General features: G+C 43.7%; 1 protein-coding gene across 3 annotated transcripts in view; it reads left to right on the top strand.

The window, feature by feature from the left end:
- tlk2 (tousled-like kinase 2) overlaps positions 1-26,443 on the top strand; it is a 174,372-nt gene that overhangs the window by 29,392 nt on the left and 118,537 nt on the right. For all 3 annotated transcript variants that reach the window (XM_078223694.1, XM_078223695.1, XM_078223696.1), the window contains one exon: positions 7,927-8,009. In XM_078223694.1, the coding sequence (XP_078079820.1) occupies positions 7,927-8,009 (83 nt within the window). The remainder of the gene's footprint in view (positions 1-7,926; positions 8,010-26,443) is intronic.

The following is a 26,443-nucleotide window of genomic DNA, read 5'->3' as shown; positions in this document are numbered from 1 at the left end:
TCCTGCCAAAGCCACCGACTACTAGGATCTCCCTGGAAAATACAGGTGACATTTTCTTCAATACTGACCATCTTCTAGAAGCCCCTCACTGCCACCATTCAGCTTTTCCACACTTGCCTTGTCCATTAAACCAAACATGGGCTTCCTGCCTCAGGCCCAATCCCAATGTCTAACTCAACCCAATGAGTTCATTGTATTTATCAGACCCACCTCCTACTCCCATTTGAATTAAATTGCAGATCAATTGCTTTCCTTGCCGGTTTGCTTGCTAGTTGACATTGTAAATGACTGTCCCCGTACAGGTACAGGTGTCCTCTCTTCAAGCTAATGTCATCACTTGCTTTAATTTGAAAAGAATCTTCGATCCCTCTGTATTTCCAAACTACCAACCCATTTTTAACAAAGATCTCATTTATCTCGGCTCTTTTGGTCTATTTTCCAGCAGATGTTTTTGGGGTTTTGTCCATCGTTTGGCATCAAAGTGAGAGGAATTAAACATGAAAGTAAGGACATTATGCTTCACTTATACAGGGGATTAGTGAGACTGCACCTCAGATATTTTGTGCAGTTTTGCTCTCCTTATTTAAGGAAGGTTGTAAAGGCGTTAGCGGCAGTTCAGAGGAGATTTACTAGAATGATATCTGGAATGAGTGCGTTGTCTTATGAGGATAGGTTGGAGAGGCTGGGCTTGTTTCCACTGGAGTTTAGAAGGGTGAGGGGTGACTTGATTGAAATATAAAAGATCCTGAATGGTACTGAAAAGGTAGTCATAATGTGGAGATGCCGGTGTTGGACTGGGGTGAACACAGTAAGAGTTTTAACAACACCAGGTTAAAGTCCAACAGGTTTATTTGGTAGCAAATGCCATTAGCTTTCGGAAAGTTGCTCCTTCGTCAGATGGAGTGGATATCTGCTCTCAAACAGGGCATACAGAGACACAAAATCAAGTTACAGAATACTGATTAGAATGCAAATCTCTGCAGCCAACCAGGTCTTAAAGATACAGACAATGTGAGTGGAGGGAGCATTAAGCACAGGTTAAAGAGATGTGTATTGTCTCCAGACAGGACAGCCAGTGAGATTCTGCAAGTCCAGGAGGCAAGCTGTGGGGGTTACTGGTATTGTGACATAAACCCAAGATCCCGGTTTAGGCCATCCTCATGTGTGCGGAACTTGGCTATCAGTTTCTGCTCAGCGACTCTGCACTGTCGTGTGTCGTGAAGGCCACCTTGGAGAACTCTTACCCGAAGATCAGAAGCTGAATGCCCGTGACTGCTGAAGTGCTCCCCCACAGGAAGAGAACAGCCTTGCCTGGTGATTGTCGAGCGGTGTTCATTCATCCGTTGTTGTAGCGTATGCATGGTTTCCCCAATGTACCATGCCACGGGACATCCTTTCCTGCAGCGTATCAGATAGACAACGTTGGCCGAGTTGCAAGAGTATGTACTGTGTACCTGGTAGATGGTGTTCTCACGTGAGATGATGGCATCCGTGTCGATGATCCGGCACGTCTTGCAGAGGTTGTTGTGGCAGGGTTGTGTGGTGTTATGGTCACTGTTCTCCTGAAGGCTGGGTAGTTTGCTGCGGACAATGGTCTGTTTGAGGTTGTGCGATTGTTTGAAGGCAAGAAGTAGGGGTGTTGGGATGGCCTTGGCGAGATGTTCGTCCTCATCAATGACATGTTGAAGGCTCCGGAGGAGATGCCGTAGCTTCACCGCTTCGGGGACGTACTGGACGACGAAGGGTACTCTGTCCACCGTGTCCCGTGTTTGTCTTCTGAGGAGGTCGGTGCAGTTTTTCGCTGTGGCGCGTCAGAACTGTCGATCGATGAGTCGAGCGCCATATCCTGTTCTTATGAGGGCGTCTTTCAGCATCTCGAGGTGTCTGTTGCGATCCTCTTCATCCGAGCAGATCCTGTGTATATGGAGGGCTTGTCCATAGGGGTTGCTTCTTTAACGTGTTTAGGGTGGAAGCTGGAGAAGTGGAGCATCGTGAGGTTATCCGTGGGCTTGCAGTACAGTGAGGTGCTGAGGTGACCGTCCTTAATGGAGATGCGTGTGTCCAAGAATGCAACCGATTCTGGAGAGTAGTCCATGGTGAGTCTGATGGTGGGATGGAACTTGTTGATGCCATCATATAGTTGTTTCAGTGATTGTTCACCACGAGTCCAAAGGAAGAAAATGTCATCGATGTATCTAGTGTATAGCATTGGTTGACGGTCCTGTGCGGTGAAGAAGTCTTGTTCGAACCTGTGCATGAAGATGTTGGCATATTGTCGTCCAGTACTTCCCCGGAGCGGAGAAGCTACAGCATCTCCTCCGGAGCCTTCAACATGTCATTGATGAAGACGAACATCTCGCCAAGGCCATCCCCACACCCCCACTTCTTGCCTTCAAACAACCGCACAACCTCAAACAGACCATTGCCCGCAGCAAACTACCCAGCCTTCAGGAGAACAGTGACCACGACACCACACAACCCTGCCACAGCAACCTCTGCAAGACGTGCTGGATCATCGACACAGATGCCATCATCTCATGTGAGAACACCATCCACCAGGTACACGGTAAATATTCTTGCAACTCGGCCAACGTTGTCTACCTGATACACTGCAGGAAAGGATATCCCGAGGCATAGTACATTGGGGAAACCATGCAGACGCTATGACAACGGATGAATTGAACACCGTTCGACAATCACCAGGCAAGACTGTTCCCTTCTTGTGGGAGAGCACTTCAGCAGTCACGGGCATTCAGCCTCGGATGTTCAGGTAAGCGTTCTCCAAGGCGGCCTTCACGACACACGACAGCGCAGAGTCGCTGAGCAGAAACTGATAGCCAAGTTCCGCACACATGAGGACGGCCTAAACCGGGATCTTGGATTTATGTCACACTATCAGTAACCCCCACAGCTTGCCTCCTGGACTTGCAGAATCTCACTGGCTGTCCTGTCTGGAGACAATACACATCTCTTTAACCTGTGCTTAATGCTCTCTCCACTCACATTGTCTGTATCTTTAAGACCTGGTTGGCTGCAGAGATTTGTATTCTAATCAGTATTCTGTAACTTGATTTTGTGTCTCTGTATGCCCTGTTTGAGAGCAGATATCCACTCCATCTGACGAAGGAGCAGCGCTCCGAAAGCTAATGGCATTTGCTACAAAATAAACCTGTTGGACTTTAACTGAAAAGGTAGACATGGAAATGATGTTTTATGGGTGAGTCCAGCACTAGGGGATACTGTTTAATCGAACAGAGATAAGAACTTTTTTCTCTTGAGGGTTATGAGACTTTAGAACTCTCTGCCTCAGAAGGCAGTGGGAGCAGGGTAAATGAATATTTTTAAGATAGATAGATTTCTGTTGGGCAACAGAATCAAAAGTAATTAGGGATCGGTGATAATGTGAAATTCAAAACACAAACAGATCAGCCATGATCTGATTGAAAGGCAGGGCAGGCTCAAGGGGCTAAATGGCCTACTTCAGCTCATATTTTGTATGGTTGTATGTAAAATGGTCCTAAGCAAAATCCTAAAAGCTAATCTGTGACTGTAACCATAGGACATTCACGCTTGTCAACATCTTTGTAGCTTTTAACGTGGTTAAAAGATGCTCCCCCAAAGTGAATCTCCTGTTGCTTACTTCAGTGGGACTTGGAATCATAGAATCCCTACCGGGCAGAGCCTGCACCAACAACAATCCCTTCCAGGCCCCCTCCCTGTACCCCACGTATTTACCTTGCTAATCCCCCTGACACTAAGGGGCAATTTAGCATGGCAAATCAACCTAACCTGCTCACCTTGGGACTGTCGGGGGAAACCGGGGCACCTAGAGGAAACATATGGGGTCAGCATGCAAGCTCCACACAGACCCAAGGCAGGAATTGAACCCGGGTCCCTGGCTTTGTGAGGCAGCAGTGCTAGCCACTGTGCAGCGCTTCCTTTGATCAATTCTGTCCTTGCCTATCTGATTGCATCCAGAATTCGTCCAGCAATGATTTCTTCCCCTGGTCACCCTGCAACATTTATCCCACAAGTCACTGAAGAATTTATCCTTCGGTTATACCCCCCAACCCACCCACACACACTTACCGCTTTTTCTTCTACATGGTAATGTAGTGGTTATGCTATTCAACTATTAACTCTCAAAATGGGTCAAATACCACCATGAACTTGAATTTCAATTAAAATCTGGAATAAAAAACAAAAATTGGTTTTAACAAGTGAGACCGTAAGCTGTCCAAATCTAACTGGTTCATTAATGTCCTTTTTTTAAAGAGGAGGAAACCTATCATTCTTATCTGGTCTGGTCCATAAGTGATTCCAGTGCTCCATCATTGTGGTTGCCGCCAGAAGTGGGTGAGTAAGCTACTCACTTGCATCAAAATACTGCAGAGGTTCAGAAAAAGGCCCACCATTGCCACCTTGGGGCTCCTTGGCATGGACAATAAACTTTGGCCTTTAATAACGAAGCCCACGTTTCATGAATGAATTGCAAAAGCACGGGATCAGCATCCAACTGATGACACCTATCCCAACCATGTCCACTCCATTACCCAAAATTAAATTTTGGATATAAATCACAATCTATTCTACCATTGTCTTGGTCTGAACCAAACTGTTTACAAACTTGATGCTCCACAGTCTCCACCTCAAAGATTGGCTACTACTGTTACCCAATGAACTGTATATGCTAGCTGCAGTGCTATCATCAGTATTGGTCACATAACCCCAAACAACTCTTCAGGTTCAGAGGGTAGCTCTACTGGGTGGACAGGTGCTGATGTGGAGATGCTGGCGTTGCCTGGTGTTGTTAAAACTCTTACTGTGGACAGGTGCTACCAGAATTCCTCAAGTTATGTAATCCTGTTCACTTAATTCTGTACTCGGTCTTTTTTCGCTTCCCTTGAGTTCCACTTGCTATTTCTCATTAGCGCTAATCACCTGTTTGTGTCTCCCAGATTGCTGTATGGTCTCTTTTAAGCAATCTGGATATGGCATCAATGAACACATGCTTGATTAGCTTTCTCACGGGTTTTCTTTCCTGCCTCTTTGCTCAAATCTCTAAATGTGTCTGGATGATTAAAACGGGGAGGCAGGGGAAAGCAGGATCTAAACCTGAATCCAGTGATATTTTCTGTGGTGCTTGGAAGAGAAGAGGTACAGCAGCACAGGAGAATGAAATAGGCGATTAAGTGTCGGCCAGTCAGACATACTGATGAGAAACTGCATAGGAACAGAAAAGGTGATGGAACGCAAACGGTGTGATAAACCTACATGGTAAAATTTGATTCTTTTTCCCATTCATAGTTTAATTAAATTCAGGGAATGGCCGACATTTAGGAGGAAGCCCCTTGATCATTTACTGCTTGAGAACTTGTGTTTGTGCATAGAAATTTCAATATCATCAGCCATTTTGTGCAAATGTGTTTTGGGGTTTCTCCTCCACTGTGAAATGATGGATGGTGTTCTTTCACTTGGAGCTGACCTTTCTCTCGGGATTTGCCTTCTAAAGAACCGAGATACATAGAAGCAGCATTGCATTTGTTAGATGGAAAGAAATTAAACTTGTATCTTTTAGACTTTAGAAAATCTCTAAATGCTTCATAGAAAATCAATTAATTTTCAAGTAAGTCTGTAAACCATTTGTGCTCAGCCATACAATGAATGATATAATCTGTTTTTAGTGAGGGATAAATGTTGACCAAGGTACCAGGAGAACTAGGGTTCAGGTAGTCCTTTGGAGCTTTGTAAACCCATCTGAAAGGGCAGATGGGTTCTCAAATTGGGGGTTGGTTCAAATCCAAAAGACAACACCTTCAACAATGTGTAATCACTTATTTCATGGCTGTTGTGATGTGCCGCTCTCAGTTAGGTGTTTTATTCATGGGATGTGAGTGTCACCAGCAAGCCCATCATATATTGCCCATCCTTAATTGCTCCTGAGCAGGTGGTGCTGAGCAGCAATCTTGGATACTGCAGTCCCTTTGGTGAAGGTATATCCATGGTGCTGTCAGTGAGAGAGTTCTAAGAATATGACATAAGTCGAGTGTGAGGTAGTGTTCCAGGATTTTGACCCAGTGACAACAAAGGAACAGTGATATATTTCAGGATCAGGATCATTTTCCTGGTTTAGATGTTGACCTTATTTAAATTCAAAGTGTGAGGCAGTTCACACGATAGGTAAATCTTTGTTCTGGCAGATGATGATCTGCTTTAAAGCATTTTTGCCTTCATAATTTAGCCCTGCCTGAAGCAGGATTTTTGTCCTTTAATGCAGATCTTAGTTGTGAGGTGCACCTAGAACCTGCAGGTATATTTTCATTTTTTAAAATTGTGTGAAGGAAGATAATTGAGATGATTGGCAAAAGAATGAAGGGAAAACAACATTTTTACACAATAAGTGATTGGGATTTGGAATGCATTGATTGACGGGGTACAGATTCAGAAGGGAATTGGCTAAATATTTGATGGAGAAAGAAATTGCAGGAATGGGGGCAAGAGCTGGGGCAGTGGAAGTAACTGGGCGGCACAGTGGTTAGCACTGCTGCTTCACAGCGCCAGAGACCCGGGTTCGATTCCCAGCTTGGGTTAATGTCTGTGTGGAGTTTGCACATTCTCCCCATGTCTGCGTGGGTTTCTTCCGGGTGCTCCGGTTTCCTCTCAGCACCATTCTCCCTCAATGTACCTGAACAGGTACCGGAGTGTGGGGACTAGGGGATTTTCACAGTAGCTTCATTGCAGTATTAATGTAAGCCTACTTGTGATAATAAATAAAGAAAATAAATAACTCTTTGAAAGAGCTGGCACAGACTTGAGGATTGAGAATGCTCATCTCCTTCTCTGGTATACTGTTCTCCTGATTTTAAGTAGGCAGTGCTCTCTATTGCCCTTCAATAATCAGATCCATCAGCTTCCAGCTTAGTGACTGGTGCAGACGGTGACATCAGATTTATGGTAATTAATGCTTCTGTGCTGGCTTGTGTCAGCTAATTATTGTTTGAACATCCTGTCTATGCACGAACTACTTCATTTCCTGGAATCGGGAGCCAATGCAGAAACAACACCAAACATTTATTGGTAAATCTCTGATTTGAACGATAGGACAGCGCTGCAGTTCTGGTTGGATGATGTGAGAATCCATCATTGGCGATGGCCTGGTACTCTTGGGTCAGTGTGATGTTGAGCCAGTTGTCCATTAGTCCAGCCACTTCAGTGCCCCTGCCCTGGTGTTTCAAGACTGTGTTGTTTCAAGCCAGTCTTTTTACTCTGCTCTTTTCCTTTAGTGAAGATGGAGGTCACAGGACAAAGAAAAGAAAAATAAAACCCCTGTGATATTGCACATGGGCAATCAAAGTTATGTGTGGTCATTGGATGGAGGGACCTAATTGAATCAGTGTGGACAGATATAATTCATTTCCCATTCTAGTCATGAGTTTTGATCCTATTTTGTAAAATACTGTTTATAGCTAATTTGCAAAACTTGAGAAACATTTGGAAGCAAGGAAATGGTTAATCAGAGCATTAGAGTTTCTTCAGTGTTGACTGAGCAACTAGGAGATGCAAAAGTGAGATATTAGTGCCCCAGAATTAGTGTGAAGAGTGTGACAAGTTTACATGGGCAATTTACATTACGTTACAAAAAATGAGCATAGAAATTTATAATGGGGAAGCCAACAGCAGGAAATTAGATTTTGTAAATGGGTGGTGAGGACTTGTATGAAGTTTTTACTCCAATGCTTGTTCCTTACTTTTATATCACCTAGTTCCTCTCCAGTATGACGAGAGGGTCGAAATTTCTTGTCTGGGCAGACACAGGTCTAAGCATGATGATGTTTTGCCTTTAGTTAGACTTTTCTGGCACAGTTGAGTTTTATACCAGAGTGAAGACGAGTTATCTGAATTTTTATACGCTTTCTTTTTCACTAGAAATGATGGAAGAATTGCACAGTCTGGACCCACGGCGACAGGAGCTGCTGGAAGCAAGGTTCACTGGAATGGGTGTTACCAAGGTGAGAGGTTTGATAGCCAGGATGAGACGTTAATAACACTATATTCATCTTCAAAGAAAAACACACAGCCTGTTGTGACAAACGGGCTCTAAATTTCTGAACAGTTACCTCATATTGTTGGTACACAGCACTGACTTAGCTTGTTTTGTAACATACAAATATTTTCTTTTTGGCTAATTAAAATGCATGGAGTGATTGTTGGATTCCTCGATGCTACAGTCAGTAACAGCAGAGTTCAAAATTCCAGTGCCCTGGTTCGCCTTATGAATCAAATTTGAATATCTTGCCCACACAGGCAGGGGGAACTTCTATATTTGATCGTTGAACTGTTCCGAATTAACTGAGCTCAGTTGACTTGTTAGTCATGGAGCCCCAATTAACCTCCGTACCCCTGGGTCAGTAAGGGAAGATTGGTCAGGTTCATGTTCCTGCTTGTTTTCCAGCAATCCCTGCTGTGAGTGGATGTTAAGAAGAGACAATGGCATCAGCTGTTAAGAGTAGTAGGCAATGAAATCTTTTAAACATAAAAGAGAAGAATAAAACTTGCATTTATTGTATTTATATTGTGTCTTTCACAACTTCAAGACCTCCCACAGCAAACTAATTGTTTCTGGAGTGTGGTCACTGTTGTAATTTGAGGAAACCCAGGAGCCAATTTGGCATGGTCAGGTCTCCCAAAAAAATCCAAGAGACACATGACCAGAGAATGTTTGAGTGATGTTGGTGGAGGGATAAATCTTTTCCAGCACTGGAGAGAATTTCCTGCTGCGCTTTGAAATAGTGTCACATGTTCTTTTTTTGTTCATCTGATAGATTTCTCAAAGGGTTGATGAGATCTTCATTTAACAGCAACTACCAAACTTTGTATTGTGTCTTTAGTGTAATGACAATCCCAAGTTGCTTCAAATGAGTGAAATAAAACAAAATATAGCACCAGACCATGTAAGGATATATTGGATCGGATGCTCAAAAGTTTGGTCAGTGATGTAGATTGGAGATTGGTGGGGCGGCGTGTCTTAAAGAAGGACAGCAAGGTCCAGAGGCAGAGAGCTACTGGGAGGGAATTCTAGAGTTTGGGCCCGAGGCAGCTGAAGGCACAATTGTAACAGGGAATGCAAAAGAGGCCAGAAATAGAGGAGTGCAGGTGTCTCAGAGTTGTGGCGTGGGAGGAGATTGGAGAGATGGGAAATGCAAAGCCATGGAGGGATTTGAAAATTAGGATGAGAATTTTAAAATCAAGACATTTCTTGATTGGTAACTAATGTATGTCAGTAAGCACAGGTGATGGGGGAATGAGCGACGGTATATGCAGCAGAGTTTTGACTGGCCTCAAGTAGGATCTTTTGGATTAGTTGAATCTAGAGGTAACAAAGGCATGAATGGGGCTTTTAGCCCCAGATGAACTGAGACTGGAGGAGAGTCTGTTGCTGTTACAGAGATGGAAATAGGCGGTCTTAGTAATGGCACAAATGTGAGGTCGAAGCTCATCTCGGGATCAAATGTGACCCCAAGGTTGTGATCAAATGGGCTTAATCGCAGTCTGTTGCAAAGGGAGAGGGGTGGAGTTGATAGCTAGGGCTTGAAGTTTGCAGCAAGGGCCAAAAACAGTGGCTTCAATCTTCCCAACATATAATTGAAGGAAATTTATGTTCATCCAGTTCTGGATATGAGACAAGCAGTCTGATAATAAGAGTGGAAGGGTTGAGAGAGGCGATGGTGATGTAAAGTTGGGTATCATCCTGTGTGTAAAAACTAGCTCTTGTGCTTTTTAGATGTTGCTGAGGAGCAGCATTTCCAGGAGAATAGACAGGGAGTCAGTTAGCTCAGTTGATTGGACATCTGGTTCGTGATGCAGAGCAATACCAACAGCATGGGTTCAATTTGTAATGGCTAAGGTTATTCATGAAGGCCCTGCCTTCTCAACCTTGCCCCTCGCCTGAGGTGTGGTGATCCTCAGGTCCAATCCGTCAGATCTCCCCCTCAAAGGAGAGGGAGCTTATGGTCACCTGGGACTATTGTGACTTTTCCTTTACCTTTTTACCGAGATGAAAAATAGGAAGGGGCCAAGGATAGACCCTGGCTGACACTGGAGGTCATGATGCAGAGCAGGAAGAGAAGTCATTGCAAGTAATACCTTTGCTGTGATTAGAAAAGAATGGAAGTAGCTGCGAGCAGTTCCACGCAGCTGAACAGCAGTTCAGGGGTGTAAGAGGAAGATGGTGTGGTCAAAGGCAGTGGGCAGATCGAGAAGGATGAGGAAGGATCATTGTCACAATCATGTAGGATGTCATTTTGGACTTATGAAAGTTGTTTCGCTACAATGACATTGGAAATCTAATTGGAGGGATTCAAATATGGAGTTCTGGGAAAGGTGGGAACTGATTTATTTACCATCTCATCTGAAAGATGGTGTGTCACATGGTACGGTACAGAAGGCGTGGTGCACTGTCAGTATTGGTTTGCATTGTGTACTCACATCTCTGGAGTGGGAGTTGAACATATAACCTTATGCTTCAGAGACAATTGAACCAATTGAAGGTATAACAAAATGTCCCAAGGCACTTTACAGATTTATCGATGGGTGTGACAGCAAATGGATTTCCACACCAAGCAAAGATTTGCAGATCAATTATATGCGGTTGGCAGAGGTAACATTTGAAGAGAGTTTGTGGGATGGAGAGATGGAGCAGAAGGAGAAGGGCTTTCAAGAAGGAGGATTCCAATGGCTGAGCCAATCACCAACCCACAGATTGCACTACAGTTTTAGCCATTACTGAGAGTCTTTGCACAATCCATTAAGAGCCTCCAGTGGCAGAATCCAGTGCAACAAGATTGTAATAATGGAAATTACTCATAAAAATTCTTTGCTTTGATTATTGCTGAGTCCTTAGCTGAGTGAAGTGCATTTGTTTCAAGTGTAACAGGTAACTTACAGTTTGGATTAGTACTTGGAACTATGATATTGTTGCCATGACAGAGACTTGGTTAAGAGAAAGACAGGATTGGCAGCTTAACATTCCAGGATACAGATGTTTCAAGCGGGATAGAGGAGGATGTAAAAGGGGTGGAGGAGTTGCACTACTGGTTAAAGAGAACATCACGGTTTTACTTTGAGAGGACACCTTGGAGGGCTCATACAGCGAGGCAATATGGGTAGCTCAGGAATAGGAAGGGTGTAGTCACAATGTTGGGGGTTTACTGTAGGCCACCCAACTGCCAGCGGGAGATAGAGGATCAGATATGTAGGCAGATTTTGGCATGGTGTAAAAGTAATAGGGTTGTTGCGGTGGGAGATTTTAACTTCCCCTATATTGACTGGGACTCACTTAGTGCTAGGGGCATGAATGGGGCAGAGTTTGTAAGGAGCATCCAGGAGAGCTTCTTGAAATAGTGTGGAGATAGTCCAACTAAGGAAGGGGCCATATTGGACCTGGTATTGGGGAATGAGTCCGGCCAGGTGGTCGACTTTTCAGTAGGGAAGCAGTGGCTACAATTCAGTAAGCTTTAAGGTACTAATGAATAAAGGTAAGTGTAGTCCTCAAGTGAAGGTGCTAAACTGGGGGAAAGCTAATTACAACAATATTAGGCAGGTACTGAAGAATGTAGATTGGGGGCAGATGTTTGAGGGCAAATCAACATCTGGCATGTGGGAGGCTTTCAAGTGTAGGTTGTTAGGAATTCAGGACTGGCACATTCCTGTAAGGAGGAAGGATAAGTATGGCAAGTTTCAGGAACCTTGGATAACGAGAGATATTGTGAGCCTAGTCAAAGAGATAAAGGAAGCATTTGTGAAGTCTAGGAGGCTGGGAGCACATGAAGCAAGTGTGGAATACAAGGAAAGTAGAAAGAAACTTAAGCAAGGAGTCAGCAGGGCTAAAAGGGGTCACGAAAAGTCATTGGCCAGCAGGATTAAGGAAAATCCCAATGCCATTTATACATATATAAAGAGCAAGAGAGTGGCCAGGGAGAGGGCTGGCCCACTTAAGGACAGGGGAGGGAATCTATGCGTGGAGTCAGAGGCAATAGACGGGGTATTAAATGAGTAGGTTGCATTAGTATTCACCAAAGAGATGGACTTGGTCGATGATGAGTCTGGGGAAGGTAGATAATTTGAGTCATGTTGAGATCAAAAAGGAGGAGGTATTGGGGTTCTTGAGAAACATTGAGGTAGACAAGTCCCTAGGGCCTGATGAGATATACCCCAGAATACAGAGAGAGTCAAGGGAGGAAATTGCTAGGGCCTTGAGAGAAATCTTTGTATCCTCACTGGCTACAGGGGAGGTACACACAGTAAGAAGTTTAACAACACCAGGTTAAAGTCCAACAGGTTTATTTGGTAGCAAATGCCACTAGCTTTCGGAGCGCTGCCCCTTCGTCAGGTGGAGTGGAGAAATGCTCACAAACAGGGCACAGAGACACAAACTCAATTTACCGAATAATGATTGGAATGCAGTCTTTACAGATAATCAAGTCTTAAAGGTACAAACAATGTGAGTGGAGAGAGCATTAAGCACAGGTTAAAGAGATGTGTATTGTCTCCAGACAGAACAGCCAGTGAGATTCTGCAAGTCCAGGCAAGCTGTGGGGGTTACAGATAGTGTGACATGAACCCAAGATCCCGGTTGAGGCCGTCCTTATGTGTGCGGAACTTGGCTATCAGTTTCTGCTCAGCGACTCTGCACTGTCGTGTGTCATGAAGGCCGCCTTGGAGAATGCTTACCTGAAGATCAGAGGGAACACTTCAGCAGTCACGGGCATTCAACCTCGTGATTTTTGGGTAAACATTCTCCAAGGCGGATAGAAAAATATACAGAAAATGGCAGAACCCTTAAGAGTATTGATAGGCAGAGGGATCTGGGTGTATAGATACACAGGTCACTGAAAGTGGCAATGCAGGTGGAAAAGGTAGTCGAGAAGGTATATGGCATGTTTGTCTTCATCGGCTGGGGCATTGAGTTTAAAAATTGGCAAGTCATGTTGCAGCTTTATAGAACCTTAGTTAGGCCACACTTGGAATATAGTGTTCAATTCTGGTTGTCACACTACCAGAAGGATGCTTTGGAGAGGGTACAGAATAGATTTACCGGGATGTTGCCTGGAATGGAGGGCATTAGCTATGAGGAGAGGTTGGAGAAACATGGTTTGTTCTCATTGGAACTCCAGAGGTTGAGGGGCTACCTGATAGAAGTCTACAAAATTATGAGAGGCATGGACAGAGTGGATCGTCAGAAGCTTTTTCCCAGGGTGGAAGAGTCAATTAAGGGGGCATAGGTTTAAGGTGCGAGGGGCAAGGTTTAAACGAGGCAAGTTTTGTTACAGAGGGTGGTGGGTGCCTGGAATTTGCTGCCGGGGTGGTAGTGGATGTAGTTACGATAGTGACTTTTAAGGGGCATCTTGACAAATATATGAATAGGATGGGAATAGAGGGATACGGTCCCCGGAAGGGTAGGAGGTTTTAATTCAGTCATGCAGCATGGTTGGTGCAGGCTTGGAGGGCCAAAGGACCTGTTCCTGTGCTGTAATTTTCTTTGTTCTTTGTACTCCCTTCAAAATTCATAGGGTAGGGTAAAGAAATGTCTTTCATCTTTGAAGTTGTGTATTGTGAGGCACACCATCAGGTTTGCTGTTTACTCTGACCACCTGAACATTGGTCACTCATTTCTAGCTGATTCAAGATTTCCACCGCACAGCACAAATCTAAATATAAGCCAGATTATAGTCCCAGTTCTCCCCGGCTGTTTGTTTTCAAAGGTCAAGGACAGAACTTTGATCAAGGAGAGCATCTTGTTTGTAAATAGTGAAGAATGTGCCCTTTAGTAGAACCTTTGTAGCTGCAGTCAATGTCCCAGCTCCATGCTTATCACATGCTGAAAGAAACTGTTGAATTGGGCAGCACACTCCCCCCCCCCCCCCCCCCAGAAATACCCTCGAGTAGAGTGTGCTTATAATCTCTGGAGTTTAGAAGAATTAAAAGTGATCACAATTCTTGCAGAGCTTGACAGGGTAGGTGCTGGAAGGTTGTTTTTATCTGGTTGAGGATTCCAAAACTAGGGAGCATTGTCTCAGGATAAGGGGACATAGCTATGACTGAGATTGAGAGAGATTTCTTCACTCTGAATCTTTGGAATTCTCTGCCCCAGAGGGCAGTGGGTGCTCACTCATTGAGCATATTCAGGACTCTGATAGATATTTGTTTAGTAAGAAGTTTAACAACACCAGGTTAAAGTCCAACAGGTTTATTTGGTAGCAAATAAATTATTTGCTACCAAATAAACCTGTTGGACTTTAACCTGGTGTTGTTAAACTTCTTACTGTGTTTACCCCAGTCCAACGCCGGCATCTCCACATCAGATATTTGTTTGCCAAGGGAATTCCGGGAATATGGAATTGTCGGGTTAGAAAGCCACTATCAGCTACATCAGCTATGATCTTACTGAATGGTGGAAGGGAAGGATGTGGAGCGTGGCTTGCACAAGATAAAAAAGAGAGAGCAAGAGTATCTTATTTGATTTCCAAACCTTGAGCATTTCTTTTAAGTTTCAATTTGTATAAAATCTAGGAACTTAGTATTTCCAGGGCTTTGTGCGGTTGCATTGTGACAAGATGAGGCACGAGGATCTGTTCATCTCAACCATAAGACCTGGATGGGTGTAGCCGGTGTCTGGGACCACAGTTTGTTGTTTCAACTGGATAATTAACTGAGTAATAAAATATTTTATGAAAGGTGAGTTTGCCCATCAAATATGCTCTTCATAATTAAGTAGTTTCAAATGTTAATCACCAATTAGTGATCATATTAAAAAGCTAGTTTCAAAGTTCATTTCCTGTGTGGCACATCAGTTGCATAAATCTTGTACCTGCTTTTTTAAATGGGGCGAAGTATAAATAGCATAGGAAAGGTGTTGATCCTAACCCAAGGTAATGAAACTAATTTCAAGATTCAGGTTGACCTGAAAGATTGTTCGATGAATTCTCTAAATTATTTCTATCCAGTCTACTTTAAATTTGGTGAAAGCTTACAGTAGATTTTTTTTTCCTTTGCAATACTTAGTGTTGTACTGTAGTTGGTGCTGGCATCTGGCGTTTACTGCTGCCTGACCTACAGCATGTGGGCCTTGAGAAGCTCTTGATGCTGCCACTGGTTTTATAAAGTGAATTACATCCCTTTCTTCCCCCACCCACCCCTCCCACCACCCAACCCATGCAGACAGCACACAGTTATTGGTAACTATTAAATAGCAGCTTGTGCACTGTTTTTTCCCTTTTGCCAGGCCCCCATGGATGCCAGTTTGTAGTACAAGGGGGTGCAGGTTGCATTGCTTCTACTTGAAGCCATTCTGCTACTTTGTCTTGTCAGGTTTCAATTCCACTTGGACTGCTGGTATGAACATCTTTGTCAACCGTCATTTATTAGGTTTTTATGACATGGGGTTGAAGTGATCTCTAGTTTTTGATGGGATTGAATCCACAGAGCTGCCTTTAATTTGACAATAAGGGCTGCAGGCATAGGTAATAAAGCACCAGTGCGATGGTGTAGAGGATTCCTGTCTAAGAATTTTGCGTGTGTACGTGCACGCGTGTGTGTGAGTAGCAGCAGCAATGTGCAGAACACCTGGGATATAATCCGTGCCGTGCAGGACTTAACAGCTGGTTCTGCCATCTAGCAGTCCCAGTGACTGGCATGGATGTTCTCTCTTATTTGTCGCAATAATTGCTCAAAAAATCTAGATTCTGCACTGAAATAATAATGGAATGATAACCAACTGAAACCTGGTGGAGGTTTGATTTTTGCTTGACATTTTTATGTGGCAGTGAATAGAAGTCGCACTCGAGCACCGGTTTCTCTATAAAAATTGATGCTGTTGACTGGGAGCAAACACTGAATATAATGTAGCGTTGAATTTTCCCTTGACTCACTGACCAAGATCCTTCTATATATCAGGCCGAGTGTATCTTTACTGCACTTCGTCTCCAAGCTGCAGTTCTGCAGTATCGCCTTGATGTTCATGACGCTTGAATTTCAATAATTATGTGAATTTTGGAGTTAGTTCGTGTGTGTTGTAATATGTAATGTCTTGACAATGTCACCATGGCATTCTTTAATAACCTGGGTGTGTTGTGGCTTTGGACAACAGCCTACTAACCTTACAAAGAAGGAAGCTGTGGAGAATCTTTTCTCTTTCTTTCTGGTTAATCTAATCCATTTTGAATGTAATATTTTTGCATACAATGCCCATCAGAAGATCAATAAAAGCTGGACTATTAATGGCAGGTCTGTCACTCAGTTCTTTCTTGTGTAATTATCATTGAATGTGGTGACCATGTTTCATTCTTTAAGACATTTGCACAGGTTTAAAATTACAGTTCACACCCACATTCTAATTATTTCTATCTTTGTTCTTAAAATTCATTCACCATTACCTCTCGCACACCAAAACCTTCAACATCCTAACTGTTACTAAGCTCAGTGTTATATACCAGCTTTGCACTGGCAGATATCTTTCTTGGATGACAGGAGATGGACATGAGCTATCAAGTGCATCGATGAACTGAACTAATAGGAAGCTTCAGGCCAACAGCTGGAATACCTACATTGTTGCTGGAGTGCCCACAGCAGTCAGCTCCTTCGGGTCTGTCCAACTCTTTGGAGAGCAGTGCTTCCTTCTTTACCACGGACCAAGGTTGTAAATGGGTCATTTCAAGAATTTTTTTGTTTAGGTTTGAAATCCTTGTATCCAGGCCGTTTCATGGTCGTTGCAAAATAAACTATCTTGATAGAGGATGCCTTTAAGATTAGAGTTTCTTTTTAAAAAAAACATTGTTCAGGTGGAAAAATGTACAAGGGAGTGTTTTTGTCACTTCTAAACAATTAAAAATAGGCACAGACACACACACACACACTTGCTTCTGGACTGAGCTTCTCACATAACACCAGAAGTCTCTTTTATTCTCTTCCCTCCAAAGGGGAATCCATTTAGAATTGCTGGCATTTTTTTTATGAAGTGCTTCTTCTTAACTCAAACGTTCTTCTACAAAAGCACAAACTTTAGACACAAACATCACATCTCTTTCCCCCTTTAACCAGGGACAAGTCAATCAAGTGGTTTGCAAATTTGCTTTAGTCTAGAGAGAAGTGTTGGCTCAGGTATCTCAGTTGGCTTGCTTGGAAGTGGAGGCTTCTGTTCTACTTGTTTCTGTTCAGGTTCAACAGTTGTAGCTACAGGTTTGAGAGTTGAGTCAAGTCGGGTTTCACCAACTGGAGCAGATGTTTCTGAAAAATCTTGCACCGTTACCGAAGATCCCTGGAAATTTGGTTCTTTGGATTTGATTTCTCTAATCTGGGCAGTGTGTCTCTTCCACATTGCACAGGAAGGTTCAACATTACAGGGCAATAGTCCTCGACGCTGAACGGTTCTTCCCAGGAGCCACTTTGGTGTTCCTCAGTAATTTCTGACCCAAACAGACTGATCCAGATTAACCTCACGAGCTGGTTTACTTGTGTCATGTGACCTTTTCTACTCCAGTTGCTTTGAACCAATCTTTCCTTTCAAATCCGGACACAGCGAATCTATCCTGTTACGCAGTCGTTTTCCAAACGTCAGCTCAGCAGGAGGTATGCCTTTTGTTGAAAGTGGGAATGTTATGGTACATCATCAGAAAAGTTCACCCATTCAGTATGGCCATTTTGACTGGACAAAGAGCTCTGCTTCACCATTTGAGGATGGGTGGTAAGGCGAGATGAGAATCTGCTTGATCTCATTGTTTTTCAGAAGGGTTTAAAATTCAGATGATGTGAATTGTGTGTTATCGTCAGACACAATCTGCTCCAGTTGGCAATCCAAAAGTAGTGAACACATTCCGGAGGACATCAGTGGTCTTAGTTGAAGTGGTCGACCATATGGGAATACCATGAAGCCATTTTGTGTGGGCACCCACCACAATCGAGAACGTATGTCCGAGAAGTGGTCTGACAAAGTCCACATGAAGTCTCTGTCATGGGTGGCCAGGCTAAGCCCACGGATGCAAAGGGATAGGTGGAGGAGAGGACTTCATTTCTTGGCATGGAATGCAGTCACTGACCATGCCTTTGATGTCTATATCCAGCTGTGGCCACCACACATGTAGACGAGCCAATGCTTTCATTTTGAAGATGCCCATGTCACTCAGGTGAAGCTCTAACATTCATATATGGAATTTTGGAGGAAAACAACTCTGATTTCCTCGAACATAGAGTCAGATCAAATCTACGCATGTAGTAAAGTCTGAGCTCAGTAGTCATTTCTTGGGGTGCACACCAACCTTTCCATATTTACAGGCAAACTTTGGAGAGCACAGCATCCCTTGGAACTTCAAGTTGAATTTGATCTGCTTGAACAGGTAACATGTCTAGCTAGTTCACATTGAAAGCAGTGACTTCACTTCGGGTTGTGGAGCTGTGGTATAACGAAAGTCTGAAAAGTGCATCTGTATTTCCATGATTCTAAGTTGAACAAAATGTAATTTAGTACTGGTAAGCAGATAACCTCAGTACCTACTTTTGTTGGCATGCAGCGGCAAGTGTCAGGGTTTGTGACTTTAGGCTAAGCACTCGGGTCAAAGGCCTGTGGTCTGTAATTAATGTGAATTTACCAGTGGAAGTCTTTAATTCATAGATTAGTCCAAGAGCTTCCTTCTCAATTTGGGTATAATTTTGATCTGCCTTGGACAATGTACATGAGGCGTATATAAATAGACCTTTCAGGAAATATGGGAGATGAGAGCTCCGACACCACATCCAGGTGCATCACAAGCCAGGCTGATGGGCAACTCTTCATTGAAATGTACCAGGACTTTCACAGAAATGAGCTCTTACTTGAGTTCCTTGAAACTTTCCTGACAGGCTTATGACCAATCCTATTTTGCGTTGTTCTTCTTCAGCAGGGTATTCAGTGATTTTGACTGCCTTGGTAGCCAAACTGGAAATTAATTTGCTGCAGTAATGCACAAAGTTGCTTTACATTTTTGAGCTGTGATGCGTTCACCACTGCCTCCACCTTTCTGGGTGAGGTTGAAAGGCCAGTTTCATCGATCATATGTCCCACTGAGGGCTTCAGAAACGTAACATTTGGATTTCTTACAGCAGATGTCGTATTTTTCCAATCTACGCAGAACTCTGCCTAGATTTTCTAAATGAGTTGGGTGGTTTTTTTTTTTGCAGTGATGAGCATGTCGTATTGGAAACAAATTGCACCAGGGAGGCCCTGCAGTACTTTGTCCATGGTCTACTGGAACAAAGCTGGTGATGACGCAATTCCGAATGGTGGTAGTCTGTATTGATACAGACCATGTGATGATGGTTGTGTACTGCCTGGAATCTTCACTCAGCTGTATTGGCAAAAATACCCGTGATAGGTAAAGCTTTGTGAATAATTCACCTTTATTCAGAGCAACAAACGGGTCCAATTTTCGGTAGTGAGTACTGATGCACTTCCAGGAAAAGATTAATGGTGATTTTATCGTCACCACATATATACTGATAGACCCGTCAACCTTTACTACTGGGAAGATGGGAGCTGTCCATTGTGCATAATCAATTTTCTCAATTATCTGAACATTTTCAAGTTAAACTTCTTTTATAAAAGCAAAATACTGCGGATTCTGGAATCTGAAACAAAAACAGAAAATGCTGGAAAATCTCAGCAGGTATAACAGCATCTGTGGAGAGAGAATAATAGTCCACATCGAGAGAGAATAGAGCCAACGTTTCGAGACTGGATGACCCTTCATCAGAGCTCAAATTTCTTTTGGTCTGTTTCTGCCCATTCCCTTCCACAGAGAGTCCCTGCAGATTCGTTTGGGGCCGAATGGCCTGTTCTGCACTGTAGGGATTCTAAGTGACAACTTTGTGGTTTGACCTCCATATTTAGCTTGAACTGATATTTTTCCGGGTATATTCACAGGCTAACCAGTACAGGTGCAAAGCTGGAGGGAGGTTTTCTCCAATGTGCATTTCCTTAAAGTTTCTCCCATGTCTTCTCTGAAGCAAGAGAAACAGTTACTCCAGTGTCAACCTCCATTTCAACCATTTTACCATTTAAAGCAATATTAACTTTTAGTCCTTCATCTAGTTTTAGATCAGACTGAATGCAGTACCGTTGCTCTTCTGTTGTCACTGTAAGTTTCACTTTCTGTCTCATCTGGACTCACTTTACCTTTTGTATTTTTTTCCAAGTAATGCATCTTTTTAAACTACTATTTTCATGCAGAACTTGTCCGTGTGCTCTCCATGGTGCCCTTTCCCTGGCAGTACAACTGTGATGAGCTTTTGATCCACATGCATGCCATGTATGTCTCTCTTTTCCCACAGTAATGACAATCAGCAGTTGCAGGCTTCTGCATTTTGTCCTTTTCCATTGCAGAGGTAACAGTTAAGAAGCGAGTATTCCCGGACTTTACTACTTTAACTACAGCATTACTAGAATGTGTTTTCAAATCTCTAGCTTGTTTCTCTGCCATTTCTATGCTTTACACAATCTTGAACACTTTCTTCAACATCAGCTCTTGCTCTGCTAACTATCTAGGTTGAGTTGTTTCATTTTAGTCCACAAGTGATCACGCAAAACATCTTTCCAATAATCTTTTACGGTCATAATATTTTGCTAATTTTTTCAACTTAGCCAGGAACTGGGAAACTGATTTACCCTCGCGCTGTTCTTTTCGGTGAATCTCTTGGCAATAACCACTGGTCTGCGAACAAAGTGCTTTTTCAAAATGTCCACAAGCTCTTTAAAGCTTTTATCTGCTGGCTTGTCAGGGGCAATGAGATTTTTCAGTAAAGTGAAGTTTTTTTTTCCCAGTGTCTGTAAGAAACTCTGAGGCCTGCATTTCCTCTTCAATCACATTCTGAACAAAAACTGTTCTACTTGCTCAACATAAACTACAAAGTCTGTACCAGCTGGATCCAAAGCCCCTAATAATGAAGATCCAATCCTTATCGACATTTGAAGTGTTTTGTCACTTCTGAATAATTAAGAATACTAATGTACACATGCTCATCTGTCTCTGAACTGAGCTGCCCATGAAATACTGGAAGTTTCTTTTATTCCTTTCCCTTCAAAAAGGATACATCTGGGACTTTGGTTTTAGCATACCCTCCTGGCATGATTTTTATATATTGCACTTCTTTTAGCTAAAATGTTCTTTTACAAAAGCATAAACTTTAGACATAAGCATCATGGTGCATCTCTGACAGCTGGTGGGAAATGTGTATTTCTGTCCTTTTCTTGCAAGCTGGCTCTTTCTAGAATGTCTGTTTGTCCAGGAATGGTTGTGACTAAAGGCCTTTTACTACATTAGCCCTTGGCTGCCAGGTTGGTAGGATTTACTCCAGACAACTTGGCTCAGGCCTGTGCTTCCCGATGAGACTGGTGGTTTTATGATACTGTGCCCATTGTGTAGGGCCCGCAGCTGTCTGTTGTTGCATTTTCCGAGCTTGTTTAGAATAATTAAATAATTACTTTGAGTTGCAGGTTGCCAAAAGCTGAATGAGTAACCCTATGGAGTAAAGCATTTGATGACTGGATAGAGATAAAGGGGTTACTACAACTTGTTCATGGAGGACAAATCTGGTTAAAATGACCTTTTCCTGATCATACAGTGACCCCAGTAGTTGGTGGTCATACACGTTGGTTGGATGTAGGGAAGGACAGAATTAGAACTGGGCTGTTGAGCCATTTAGAGTCAAACAACCTGATGTTCATTTGAGGCTCACATTAGGATTAGGGTAACGAAGAACCATCTGGGAAAGATGTTGGAGAGTCGCAAATACTTATTGCTTTGTGCTCATGGCTCTAAAGTCTCAAAACGGTGGAGACCAGATTGACAGATGGTGGGGAGAGGCAGTGGAAATTACCATTGTGATGCTGCATTCAACATTAAGCAGAGGAGTTTGGTAACCCCATAAGTTGCCTGAAGTTGTTTTCCTACTGGCAAGGACAGATCTATTGAATAAATAATGCTAAATTTCCATTGCTGAGAACCACATGGTAGCTCGAGTCATCCAGCATTGCAGGCAGCATCTATTTAAATACGCAACTGATGATACAATGCTTCCAGAGGGATGGTCTTCATGCAAGACCAGTCACAGTACATGACACTGCCTTTCTTACTTCCTGACCACCAGCCCTAAAGGTGAATGGGAGTTATCCCTTATGTAGCACCCAAATCTTGTATTAGTACTTCTTCCAACGCAATTATATCGTTTTTGAATAAGGAGATCAAAACTGTACATGGTACTCCAGATGTGATCACACCAAAGTCCCATGAAGCTGCAGTAAAACCTCCCTATGTTTAACTTCCATTTCCCTTGCAATAAACAGCATTCTTTTGCCTGCTGAACCTGCATACTAACATTATGATGCGTACCACGACACCCAGATCCTTCTTGAACCACAGAGTTCTGCAAACCCTCTCTGTTTAAATAGTATACTGCTTTTCTATTCTTTCTACTGTGGCCTCACACCAGGCATTCCCCATTATGGTTGCAGAACTGTACTCGGATTGAATGGTTGCGCAGCCGGGTTAGGTGGGGAGTGGTCTGCTGAATTGGGCCAGAATTTTCAGGGGAGTGTTCCTTTCCAGATGCTGATGAGCTCACCATCTATTCATAGAGTCCACGAATCATAGAATTCCTTCAGTGCAGACGGAGGCCATTCAGTCTGTACCGACCACAATCCCACCCAGGCCCTATTCCCGTAACCCCACATATTTACCCTACTAACCCCCTGACCCTAGGGTCAATTTAGCATGGCCAATCAACCTAACCCGCACATCTTTAGACTGTGGGAGGAAACCGGAGCACCCAGAGAAAACCCACGCAGACACGGGAAGAACATGCAAACTCAAGCCGGAAATTGAACCTGAGCCCCTGGCACTGTGAGGCAGCAGTGCTAACCACTGTGCCACCATGCTGCCCCGATTCCCAGCAGGTAGTTTCCTTGACCACATCTCTTGAAAATAACTTTGTTCTGGAATGCTTCTGTGCATTTCAGTAATGATCGCTGAGCTCCTCCAGTGGTCTGGTTTCTTGCTCACCTGAGGAAATAGCGAGAGGAGGGTAAGAAGATTACAAATATCGAATCTAACTGCTTCCACTTGTAATGATCCTTGTTTCAAAAGATCAGAAATCCCTGGAAACTTGTCCAACATCTCTTCCAGTTGGCTGAGGTTCTTGGACGTGTTTTTATAGAAGGAAGGGGCGAAGAAGCATTTGGGCTTTGTCCAGAGCTACTAATACTGCCTGTCAATGTTTAATGCTGTAAGCTGTAGCTGGGTCTTGCTACATAATGTCCCTAAGGTTCACCAACAAGTCCAGCTCTTGTACAATGAAGCGTGTTCTATTATTTAAAAAATGTCTGACTGTTCAGTGCAATTAAAGAAAAAAATCAATTCTTTTATAGTGACGTCTTGTTGGAAAGTTAAATACTGCAACCCTGGCACAAGGAGGAACACTGTAATTTGAGATCTGAAGATGGTAGTCAGAAAGCTAGATTTAAAATGGAGTTTGTACAATGAAAACAGTTGATCTATTCTTAAAAATAGAGAGGATGGGATATTCCAGGAGGGGAAGGAACTGTAGTAACAATATTCCAATTGGCGGTACTGTGTTTATATTTCTGGATGTTTTCCACTGCTGTATGAATATTTTTGAGAGTAATCAGATTGAATGAAAAATGCAGTACAGGATCAAATTTAGGTATGAATTATACTGTAAATGGCAGAACCCTTGGAAACATTAACATACAGAAGGCAAATGGCCTGCTTCATCAGCCGGGGCATTGAGTACAGGAGTTGGGAAATCATGTTGTAGATATATAAAACCTTGGTTAGGCCGCTTTTGGAGTATTGCATGTAGTTCTGGTCACCACACTACCGGAAGGACATGGAAGCTTTGGAGAGAGTGCAAAGCAGGTTCACCAGGATGTTGCCTGGTCTCGGGTGTTAGAACACAGAACATTACAGCGCAGTACAGGCCCTTCGGCCCTCGATGTTGCGCCGACCAGTGGTACCAATCTAAAGCTCCTCTAATCTACACTATTCCAATATCATCCATATGTTTATCCAATAACCACTTGAACGCTCTCAACGTTGACGAGTCCACCACTGCTGCAGGCAGGGCATTCCACACCCTTACTACTCTGAGTAAAGAACCTACCTCTGACATCTGTCCTATATATCTCACCCCTCAATTTAAAGCTACGTCCCCTCGTGCTAGCCAACACCATCCGAGGAAAAAGGCTCTCACTATCCACCCTATCTAATCCTCTGATCATCTTGTATGCCTCTATTAAGTCACCTCTTAACCTTCTTCTCTCTAACGAAAACAACCTCAAGCCCCTCAGCCTTTCCTCATACGATTTTCCCACCATACCAGGCAACATCCTGGTAAATCTCCTCTGCACCCTTTCCAACACTTCCACATCTTTCCTATAATACGGCGACCAGAACTGTACGCAATACTCCAAATGCGGCCGCACCAGAGTTTTGTACAGTTGCAGCACCACCTCCTGGCTCCGAAACTCAATCCCTCTCCCAATAAAAGCTAACACACCGTACGCCTTCTTAACAACCCTATCAACCTGGGTGCCAACTTTCAGGGATCTATGCACATGGACACCCAGATCCCTCTGTTCATCCACACTACCAAGTATCTTACCATTAGCCCAGTACTCTGTATTCCTGTTACTCCTTCCAAAGTGAATCACCTTACACTTTTCCGCATTAAACTCCATTTGCCACCTCTCAGCCCAGCTCTGCAGCTTATCTATGTGTGTTGGCTATGAGGAGAGGTTAAATAAACATCACTGGAAAGATGGAGGCTGAGGGGAGACCTGATAGAGGTTTACAAAATAATGAGAGGCATAGACAGAGTGGATAGTCAGAGGCTTTTTCCTAGGGTGGAAATGTCAATTACAAGGGGGCACAGGTTCAAGGTGAGAGGGGATAAGTTTAAGGAAGATGTGCGGGGGAAGTTTTTCACACACAGTAGTGGGTGCCTTGAACACGCTGACAAAGGATATGGTGGAAGCAGGCACATTAGCAACATTTAAGAGGCATCTGGATGGGTACATGAATAGGGAGGGAATAGAGGGATACAGACTGAGTTAGGGCAGGAGGTTTTTTTTTTCATTAGGGCACCATGGTCAGTGCAGGCTTGGAGGACCGAAGGGCCTTTTCCTGTGCTGTACTTTTCTTTGTTCAGGAAGTTGGGACAATTCTTTTAATTATTTGGCATCTCCACACTAACTCCAACATGTGCCCCCACCCCACCTGTGGAATTCCAGAGCTTCAGGTCTTTTGGTGGTCAAAGGCATAGCTGACAACAGGAGAGAGATTAAAATTAGGCTGCTTCACAGGCCAGAATTGGAAGAGTGCAGTTATCATGAAGATTGTGAGGCTGGAGGAGATGACAGAAATCGGGAGGTGTGGGGTTTGCAGAGATTTGAAAGCAAGGATGAGAATTTTAAAACATGGTTGTTACTTAACAGGGAGACAGCTGATGCAGGTCAGCAAGTGCAGTGATGTATAAGTAGATGGTACTTGTGCGAGTTAGGACAGCACACCTGGTCAGGAGCACGCTGAAATAGTCAAGCCAAGAGGTAAGAAAGGCATGAGGATGAGAGTTCCAGCTCAGGTGGAAAAAGGCAGTCTTACAGTTGTTGTGGTTATGTGATTTGTAGCTAGTTTTAAGTGAACTGCCACACCAAGTCTGAGAGTATCTGGTCCAACTGCACAAGGAGAGGAATGGAGTTGGTAGTTAGGAAATAGAATTTATGGCAGCAACCAAAGACTTTCAGGGCAATCTTACCAAAAGAATTCCTAGTGCCGAAAGAGCATGAAAATGAGAGCATTTCGGACCCGTTTTTTCGGCGAGAGAAAAATTCAAACCGTATGCCATTTAGAGGCAAAGTGTGATTCTCGCCTGTAGGGGGAGTGGACGGAGTCTATTCATGCCTGGAAGCCAGCTGCTGACTGCTAGAGGATGCTATTGCGCTTGTGTCTGATTTCCCAATGCACAAACTGTGTACAAGTTAGTATACTGGGAGATATCTCACTCCCCCTACCCCCCTGTCGATCGCCGCCCTGGCAATCCCCCATTGCAGGGTGCGTGGCTCCTCACGCGTTGCCTCCCCATAGGCCTGCCTCTTGGCACTATCTGGTGCCCAGTAGGTAGTGGCTGGATGCCCTGTGGGCACTGCTTGGGTGCCAGGCTGGCACTGCTCAAGGGGCACTGCCTCCTGCCCCCAACCATCTGGGGGGGGCCTCAATGGTTTACAGTCCTCCCAGCGAGGCCGTCACATCAGGTTCCCGTTGCTGGGGACCATACGTGATCGTTGTCGGTGAGGACCTCCACCGGTGGGGCCGTTAAGGCATGAGTTAATAATAATATTTAAATC

This window comes from Mustelus asterias, chromosome 11 (assembly GCF_964213995.1).
Source record: "Mustelus asterias chromosome 11, sMusAst1.hap1.1, whole genome shotgun sequence".
Classification (NCBI taxonomy): Eukaryota; Metazoa; Chordata; class Chondrichthyes; order Carcharhiniformes; family Triakidae; genus Mustelus; species Mustelus asterias.
The sequence above is the reverse complement of the archived record's forward strand: the minus strand, read 5'-3'. Positions and strand labels throughout refer to the sequence as shown.